General features: G+C 36.8%; 1 protein-coding gene across 1 annotated transcript; it reads right to left on the reverse strand.

Annotated features, from left to right (window-relative positions):
* Window positions 1–7,990: 7,990 nt before the first annotated feature.
* On the reverse strand, window positions 7,991–8,840 carry LOC123220897. Its single transcript, XM_044643499.1, has 2 exons — window positions 8,657–8,840; window positions 7,991–8,574 (listed from the first exon to the last, which is right to left on the reverse strand). The coding sequence occupies exons 1-2, from the start codon at window positions 8,838–8,840 to the stop codon at window positions 7,991–7,993; spliced, it is 768 nt and encodes a 255-aa protein (XP_044499434.1).
* Window positions 8,841–9,955: the final 1,115 nt, after the last annotated feature.

Consider the following 9,955-nt stretch of genomic DNA (forward strand, 5'->3'; position numbering starts at 1 on the left):
ACTAAGTCATTTAATTATGTATTCGTATTTACATTATTTGAGCCCATCAAAATGATGACGCACAACTTATTGTCTCAACGACACCGTTTCATTATTACAATAGCAATCTTCCAACAATTCTAAACGACAATGTTTTGCTTAATTTCTTTTACTAACGCTACACCGCATTATCTAACTACCCACAACTGCTGCTTCCTTCACCGTTTTATCCACCAGTCTTACTTACTTCCATCATGCATTTAGTCGATTTACTCTTCCATCTGTTCAGCCTGCAACAGTTGCCCCCTCCCGAGCTTCCCTGTCCTCAAGGGAGAAATCAGGGAACCAATGCCTGAGCGTCTCAGTAAACTCCCAAGTTGCAGTCTCGGCTGACTCCCCTTGCCATTGAATTAACAGTTTGGCAGGTGGAGCATGGCCACGCTTGACAAGCTTCCTGTCAAGGACCTTCTGAGGATATCTAGCAGCCTTTTGGAACTGTGGTGGTAAGACAGAAGAAGCTTGGATCCGAGCATAAGTCGGACGCTGAAAGGAAACATGGAAAACATTATATATCATGGCATCGACAGGGAGCTGTAACCTATAAGCTACCTTCCCAATAGCTTCAATAATTTGATATGGCCCAAAATACTTAGGTTGGAGCGTAGGATTGCCTTGATGAACTGACACCTGACGACAGGGTTGCAATTTCACATAAACCAGCTCAACAATCTGGTAGCTGCGGCCAGTCCTTTTGCGATTAGCCAACAACTTCATCCTATGCTGAGCCCTTGTAACATTGCGCTGAAGAATTTTGATAGTCGACTCTCTTACCCTCAACATAGTGTCCACTGCAGCCACACTGGAATCCTTTAGGAAGTAGGGGAGATGCAACGAGGGAGGATACCCGTAAAAGCTTCAAAAGGAGTCATAGCAATGCTTGAATGATAGCTAATGCTATACCAATGTTCAGCTAAGGATAACTAGTAAGCCCAAGTCTGAGGAAGTTCCCCTGCCATACATCTTAAATACACCTCCAGACACCTATTCACCACTTCAGTTTGGCCATCCATTTGAGGATGGTATGCTGTGGAATATTGGAGGCAAACTCCCTACAATCTGAAGAGGTCCTGCCAGAATTTACTAAGGAACACCACACCTCTATCACTAGTTATAGTGTGAGGATTGCCATGGAATTTGAATACATTATCCATGAAGAGGTGAGCTACTGTCTCCAATGAAAATGGGTGGTTGAGAGCCATAAAGTGACCATATTTGGTTAGTCTGTCTACCACCACCAACATGGATGATTTCCCTTGAGATTTCAACAACCCCTCGACAAGCCCATGGTCAAATCCTAGAAAACTCCTGATGGAATCAACAAAGTTTGCAGCAATCCAGAAGAGGCATGATTTTCAGGTTTATACTGCAAGCAAATGGAGCAAATTCGAACGTAGTTGCAGACAGCTTTCCACATACCTCTCCAATATACTACAGAAGCGAATCTCTTCATAGTAACCGTCACCTCTGAATGCCCCCCAACAGGAGAATCATGGAAGAGCTTTAACAACTGATCTTGCAGGTTGCAACAATTAGCAACAACCAGTTTACCTTTCCGTCGCAATTGCTCATGCTACCACTCAAATTTGCTATATGCTTCAGGATCTTTTTCCTTAGCTGCGATAATGTGCCTCAAGTGAATATCCTGCTGCCAACCTTCTTCAATTTGGGACATCAATTCAATAGGTATTACAACCATTGTTAAAGTATAAGCTTGCAAAAAGGAGGCTTTCGAGAGAGTGTTAGCCACTACATTCCCTTCACTTAGTCAAAGTGCAACAATTTTGCCACCCATACTTGTTGAGAGGGAGTAGTCACTCTTTGCTCTAGTAAGTATTTTAAGCTTTGATGGCTAGTTCTTATAATGAAACATTGAACCTTCAAATAATGCTCCCATTTATTTACCATGAACAAGATTGCTAACATTTCCTTCTCATATGCAGAGAAAAGGCAATTTCTGGGAGACAAGACCTTGTTGATATATTCAATAGGGGTGGCCTTCTTGCATCAAGACTACACCAATTCCATAACTCGATGCATCTGCCTCAATCAAGAAAACCTTGTTCATATCAGGGAGTGCTAAGAATGAAGTTGCACTCAAACAAGACTTGAGTTGCTCAAAAGACAGCTGTGCAACTTCATTCCAGTAGAAGGATTCCTTCTTCAACAACTCAGTGAGAGGTCTAGCTAATTCTCCATATCCCTTTATAAACCTCCTATAACACCCCGCAATGCTTAAGAATCCCCTTAACTGCTTTGGTGATGCAGGCACAACCATGTCTCAGACTGCTGCCACTTTCTGAGGATCAGTTTTTCACTCCAGTAGCACTGATTATATAGCCTAAGTATTCCACCCATGAAGCTCCAAAAATATACTTGCTTCTCTTAGCATACAAATGATTCACCTCTAGCAGTTTCAATACAACCTACAAATGATTCAAATGATCATCTTGATTCTTGCTATATATCAAGATATCATTAAAAAAAAAAAAAACCCAAAACAAACTTCCTTATGTAAGGATTAAATATACCATTCATGATGTTTTGGAAGGTGGAGAGAGCATTGGTGAGACCAAACGACATCACCAAAATCTCATAATGTCCCTCATGAGTCTTAAATGTCATTTTATCAATAGAAGAGGGATGCATTCAGATTGGCCAATATTCCGAACATAGGTCAATTTTTGAGAAAATTACTACTCCTCCTAGCTCATCCAAAAGCTCTTCTATCAAAAGGTATGAGATACCTGTCCTTAATGGTTACTTGGTTGTGTGATCTATGGTCTATGCACATCCTCCAAGTCCTATCTTTTTTCTTAACCAATACCACAAGGCTGGAGTAGGGACTGCTACTATTTCGAATCACCCCTGAATTGAGCATCTTCTGCACCAACTTCTCAATCACATCCTTCTGAACTCTACTAATCTATATGGTCTGAGGTTCACTGGTTTAGCACCTTCTTGAACACAATTTTGTGATCTTGCAGTCTTGTTGGTGGCAGGTCTGTTGGCTCTTCAGAAAGGTCTGAAACTTGACCAAAAGGTTCTCCAATTCACTCTCAAGCCCTGCTGTGATATCCTTACCAGCTTGCAAATTATAAAGTTGCATTTCCACTCCTATAGTAGTCACCAACATTAACTGAATGAAAGCCAATTGCTGGTGCTTACAAAGAAGTTTGTTCAGTTACTCCTCTCCAATATAACTGTTAGGATCCCAACTGCAAGGTATGGGACTTGGATCCCATATTGGAAAGTATGGGCAACTAGTGTAGGGTTTTTATGGTTTTGGGCTCTCCCATCTCAATAGCTAGCTTTTGAGGTATGGTTCTCCTAAGGTTCGTATCAATTGGTATCAGAGCTATCACTATGTCTCTCAGTTGCAATCATGCAGCGCGGGTGATGACGCCAACATTGCAATGTTCGCCTGGGGCTAGCAAAGAGCTAGCACACAGCCAGCCTGTGTGGGCGTCGGGGCTGCGGACCGTGGTGGTATGTTAGGATCCCAAGTGTAAGGTATGAGACTTGGATCCCACATTGGAAAGTATGGACAACTAGTGTGGGGTTTATATGGGTTTAGGCTCTCCCATCTCAATAACTAGCTTTTGAGGTGTAGTTTTCCTAAGGTTCGTATCAATAACTCACCTTCTTATCTTTATATCCTTGCAAGAAATACTTCTGCTGTCCTATAAAAAACCTCATAGTCAATGTCTTAAAATTCCAAATTATGTCGCCTAACCCTACCAACCACTGTGCTCTCAAAATCAAATCAGAGCTTTCCAATGGAAGTGTATAAACATCACTGTAATAGCTTGTCCCTGCACTCAAACATCCAACCCTTCACACTAGCCTTTGCACTGCAGGTCTTGGCCATTAGCTACTATGACTTGCACCCTTTCTACTTTCTTTATTGGACACCCTAACTTCTGAGTTGTGTACTGACTCAAAAGTTATGAGTGCTCCCCGAATCCACCAAAATAAAGAGTTGCCTCCTGCCATGCATGCCCATAATTCTCATAGTACGAAACCTCACTAATCCTTGAAAAACCTGAAAAGAAAGCTCTATCAATCCTGGATTCTCTACTTCTGCGACAACTACTTTAGTAGTCTCTTCCTCCACAGGTTCCATATGCAACTGAATAACAAATGCTTGCCGCTTCTTGCATTTGTGTCTTTGCACAAACCTCTCATCACACCAAAAACATATGCCCTTTCACCATTTTTTCATTGAACATATTACTTGTAGCTGTCTTTGGTGGAATTGGCTATGATAATTTAGGGATATTTGAAGCAGGCAATAATCCAGCAGAAGTAACTTGCTTAGATGGTCCAACATTAACATTTGTCCCTAAGTCTACAGGCCCACCAACAGCAGGTACCTAAAATATCTTCACTCCAGGTTTAGGCTGTTTTTTGAGAGCTGCCACTATAATCTCTTGCAACTTTGCTAAAAAGTAAGCTTCAGATAATGACCTAGGCTTAAACATACGTACTGGCATCTGTAACTCATCTATCAATCCCATTAAAAAGAAACTGAAAGCTTGATCTTCACAAATACCGGTCCTAGTAAATAGCTCATCAAAGCAATCAAGGTAATGTTGAAGAGAATCTACTTGTCTGAGATTCTTCATATCAGCTAGAGGATCATCATAGGCGTAGTTCCCAAACCTTGCTCTCAGCGCAGCGGTATACTCCTCCCAAGATAACACCATATCACCTTTAGTCTTCTTGAGTCCCTAGTGCCATTGCATAGTTCTGCCATCCAAATACAAAGCCGCAATTTTAATTTTGTCCGTAGTAGGAGTGCCATCTGCTTCAAAGTAATACCGAGCCTTCAAAATCCTCTCTATTAAAGTGAGAGAAATGCAAATGCGGTGCTCTGCCCCAATGATGTCGTGAATCCATCATAGCCTTCGATGTACCTTTTTCCTGCCTTGTTGCGACCTTAGAAACAACCTCCGTTTGCTGGAGACTCAGTCCTTCAATCAACTTTTGTAATTCCTCTATCGTCTGCTAAAGTCTTGTTTGAGACTCTTGCAAACGATCCTGTTGCCCCTTCTCCGATCTTGTCACTAATTGCGCCACCATCTGTGTCATCTCACGCCGAAAATCTTGAAAACGAGTCCCATCTGCCATGGCCAAGTCTTGGCTCTGATACCACTGATACGTCTGCTTGATCTTTTTTGAAGAAATTACAGAAAGATTGAGAGGAAGGGAAATAATGCAGAGGAGGAAGAAAACACGTGAATTTGTGTTGAGCGCCAAAAACTAACTCGGTTCATTATGCATTCATATTTACATTATTCGCGTCCATCAAAACGATGACGCACAACTTATTCTCCCAACGACACCGTTTCATTATTACAATAGCATTCTTCCTACAATTCTAATGGCAATGTTTTGCTCAATTTCTTATACTAACACGACACCGTATTATCTAACTACCTACAACTACTGCTTCCTTCACTATTTTATCCAACAGTCTTTCTCACTTCATGCGTTCAGTCAATTTACTCTTCCGTCCGTTCAACCAACAACAGAGAGTATGAAGGATACCGGGGTGGGTGTACCCACAAATACGACCGTAACTTGTCGATACGACGGTTGTTTGCTTCTACTCCTGAAGAAAGCCGACGACGTCTCTCTAATGTGAAGTTGTTGTGTCGGCGTCTGTTGGATTTGGACGCGATCTTTTTTGGAGTTGTCACTCCTTTTAGTCAATAACATTAGCGTCCCTTATATTTAGTTCATTGAAAATACACCCGAAGATTATTAATAGATATGGCTGCCCTTGATATTTGATATAATAACAATATTCTCCCTGTTTTTTTAAAAAATTGTAATTAATTAAATTATCCAATTAAGAGGGCGCATACAAAAATGACCCAATTAAGAGGGTGTCTACAAATTTGACTAATTCTTCAGGGGTTATACATTACGACCAAAACATTATGGTTGGACAGAATTACCCATATAAAAACAAATCTTGGAATCATTTTCAACATTTTAAAACCTGCATACACAACCCACATACCCAACTTTTCGTAGAATTTTCTGACATTTTGTACTTTTTTTCTTGCTAAAAGTTAGGGAAATGTTAGTGAATCATTCATCTTCATCTTTTTCTTACTTATAATGTTGAAATTTATTTGTTTGTTAATGAAATTTGAGATTCTATGGATATCAATTATAGAGGGTTTCAACTATTGTGTTATGTGTTAAATGGCTTTAATCATTTGCAATTTTCTTTATTATTTTATCAATGGTTTTGTGTTTGAATAAGTTATTGGTGAATTGACATAAAAATGGATGATTAGTCTAAGTTTTTTTGCCATGTGTGATTCACAATTAATATACATACCACACATGGTGTTTGAATAGCAAGTGTATTGAATGACTTGACAATGTTGATGGTCATGATTTATGATGTAATATTGTAGACCTAAAAAATGAATCATTGACCATCGCTTGTAACCTATGTTATAAAGTTGCATTCCTACATTAGAATTGATGTTATAAAGTGCATGCCATCATTGATTTTGGAAATCAAGCAATCTATATGTCTTGACTGTTTTCCAACACAATCACTAAATTAACTTTGTTCTAATGCATTTTACTTGTATGTTTGTCTTGAGGTGATGAAAACAATAATTATGATGTGCATGTGAGGATACATTAGCGACCGTAAACTATAATCTTAGAATGTCAATATGAAATTATTGTCAACTCACACCTATAGAAAATGCCTTAGCCTATCAATGGTTCGATTAATTAGGAAGCTATTACCCTCGGGTTAATTTATGGAGCTCATCTTCTTAGTCAATTTTTGAAGGATCCAAGACGACCTCACATGGAAATGGTGAAGTGATTACCTCAGTACTAGGAAGCACATAAACTCACCATATGGTGTGTTTCCGCATTTTGGAAATGTTTTTGTTTCCAAAACACCCCAAAAATGGTGTGAAACATTTCGGCCTTGCTTTGAAATTTTTGAAAAAATTTGAAATGCATTTAAAAGGAAAAAATGTATTTCTTTTAAAAGAAAAATTATGAAAATTGATTAAACATACATCTTTTACATTTTCAAACCCTAAGTGTCCCAAAATCTTATATTCAATTCATCTCCTGTTTACTCTCTGACGTGTTACTCAAATCCTCTCCAATATGATATATAGATTGATGTGTATTATTGTTTTCTTCTTTAATATTTACTTGTGTTTACACAAAAACACTTTGTAGTGAGTTCTATGCTTTCATTTTATCGTAATCTTCCTCTTTATTCTTTTTTTATTTTTTTTTTGCTATACAAGTTTTTTTTTTTTTGTTATAAAAAATTGGTATTTATATAAGAAGAAAACTCTTATATTTTTTACATTTATAAGTTTTCTCATGTTTTCGTTTCTTATATTTTTTAGAAAATGTGTTTTATGTTTCCGTTTCTACATTTCCACATTTCATTCTCGTTTTCGTATTAAATAACTTCAGTATTTAAAAGCAACACCAGTCCATGAATATATTACTCAACTGAATTATTATAGTGTCATATACTTAACACAATACTAATGTATTAGTATTAAATTTAGAAGTGTATGATCTAATTTTCTATTTATCTCAAATTTAAAATTATTCAATTTGCTTGAATGAAAAAGTTATTCTATATCTATACCCAATCTCCTAACAATAACATAATATCATTATACCATCTTATCGATAGTAAAATCTGTATCGAATTGACAAATTTAAAACATTCTGGCAAAATTTTGAAAGCTTTACTATCCTCCAATTAAATTAAACATTACATACAAGGTATATTAGCAATTTGAACACATCTCCCATGTGATAAAAAATAAATAAATAAATAAAATAAATGATACCTGACGGAACAATGCTTCTATTGTTCAATCCCTCCTGTAAAATCCTATAACTACCAAAACAAAACAATCATGTTCTTGTATTCTCATAAACACTCTTCCATGAAGAAAGCATCTACATTAACATCAGAATCAACCCCCTCATGTCCATCGAATTCGCCAAGGCCTAAAAAAGTCTCGATTGGAACTTCCTGGTTCATTGCAAGAACATCCTGGAAGAGATAACTATTCTTAGATGTTGCTTCTTTTATATTATCTTCAATCTCTAATGGAACAATTTTTGCAGAATGTTTTTTCGAATTTCGCAATCTTGAAGGCATGTTGTTGAGTTTCCTGACATTCTTATTGCTACTGCCTGAGTTCATCATTGCTTTTCTCTTATGCCTCTCTTTTGAATGGGTTTTACAGGTCCCTCCAGGAGTATTTTCAAGTTTTTCTATGTCTTTCCGGGGAGACATTGTGAAACTTTTCCAGGTTTCTTCAGGATTCCAACACCGTTCAAGTTCAAATGGCCAGAATAGGGGTTCATCATCATCCAAATCTTCCAGGGTCTCTTCAGGATTGGGGCTACAAGTTTTCTCCTTATCCGAAACTGAAGAAGTCAATTCGAGACTGGTTCCTAAATGTATTTCATAATTCCCTGGATCCAGGCCGTCCAGGAAAGTTTCTTCTGCAACAAGCAAAGGTTTTATTTTTTTCAGAATCAGATTTTCAGGAAATTAAGAAATGATCAACATAGAGATGAAACTTACCAGAGAGTCTGTGCTCTGCGAAAAAATTCGAAGGCGAAGGAAAATCTGAAGACAACCACAAACCTTCATTATCATCCAGGCATCTTTCCATGTCGAGCTTATCGAGATTGAAATGGTCTTTGAATGATGAGAACTGATGAGAATTTGCTGCAAGTTTCCTCCTGGATTTACAGATAGAGTCCATTTTTTCATTTAGTAAGTTAAGAGATTCGGTATCAATTGTATTCAAGAACAAAATCCACAAACCAAAAACCAAAATTAAAACCACCCCACATGTTAATAAATAACTTAAAAGAACAAAATCCAGAAGACAAGTTCATATAAAATTTCACAGTAAATAACAATATAATATAATTTAAGAGAAAAGTTCAAAGAGTTCACCCATGAAACCTAGAATTAAATAAGGAATCTTGAAAATCTAATAAGGCAGGAGGAAAATATCCAATTGACTATTTAGATGATGCAATGAATATCCAATTAACTATTTAGATGATAGGTCAATTATAAAAGGTAAGAAAGAATATGAAACCATTCAAAAAAGGAGAAAAGATTTCATAAACAGACGTCAAAGGAAATTACCAAAAGAGTAAATGAAAGCATCCATAGGACTTCACAATAAAATATTTTTCCTAAAATACCCTTGTCGTTTCTTCTTAATTACCATGTTTGTCACTGTGAATTATCCAGGATTTATGTTAGTATGATCTGTATGAGAAGCCTGCAATTGCAAAGACATGATGTAATGACAGAATTGAAAGAAGGAAAAAATAATTCTTCTAAGCTTGATCAAGTCATATCACATAGAAAAGAACGAAATAGAAAATTAATAGACAAGACAAAGGAACGAAGAGAATTGACATTGACAAATATAACTAATATAGAAAAATTAGAATTAGTCAAATTGTACATTAAATTTTGGGATTTCCTTTAGATTTACATATAATTTGTAAGGCATGAGGACTTTAACATGCACAAAATAACAAAAAAGTCGAATGGAAAGAGGTTAATTACCTTGCCGAGAGGAGCTCTAGCCCTATAATTTATGAAGACTACAAAGTTAGAAAGACCTTAAAACATGTTGATTCGGATAATAAAAGATTATTAAGATAATTTATCTTTATTAGTGATATTAACTTATAGTATTGATCATATTGATAGAGTCTAGGATGATTAAACTTAATTAAAAGAGACGAGTTTGAGACAAGATCAATTTAGACCCATTAACTATGGTTTATGAATTATACTATATCATTTTTTGTCATTTAAAATGTTGACAAAATTTCAAATTTTAATTTAATT

Source organism: Mangifera indica, chromosome 7 (genome assembly GCF_011075055.1).
Source record: "Mangifera indica cultivar Alphonso chromosome 7, CATAS_Mindica_2.1, whole genome shotgun sequence".
In the NCBI taxonomy this organism is placed as follows: Eukaryota; Viridiplantae; Streptophyta; class Magnoliopsida; order Sapindales; family Anacardiaceae; genus Mangifera; species Mangifera indica.

What these genes read in the sequence shown, in the direction of transcription:
- LOC123220897 (XM_044643499.1), bottom strand. Translation starts at nt 8,840, where the DNA reads ATGGACTCTATCTGTAAATCCAGGAGGAAACTTGCAGCAAATTCTCAT. An exon ending in CGCAGAGCACAGACTCTCTG is followed by an intron (nt 8,575 to 8,656) that starts GTAAGTTTCATC and finishes TGCTTGTTGCAG; the next exon opens with AAGAAACTTTCCTGGACGGC.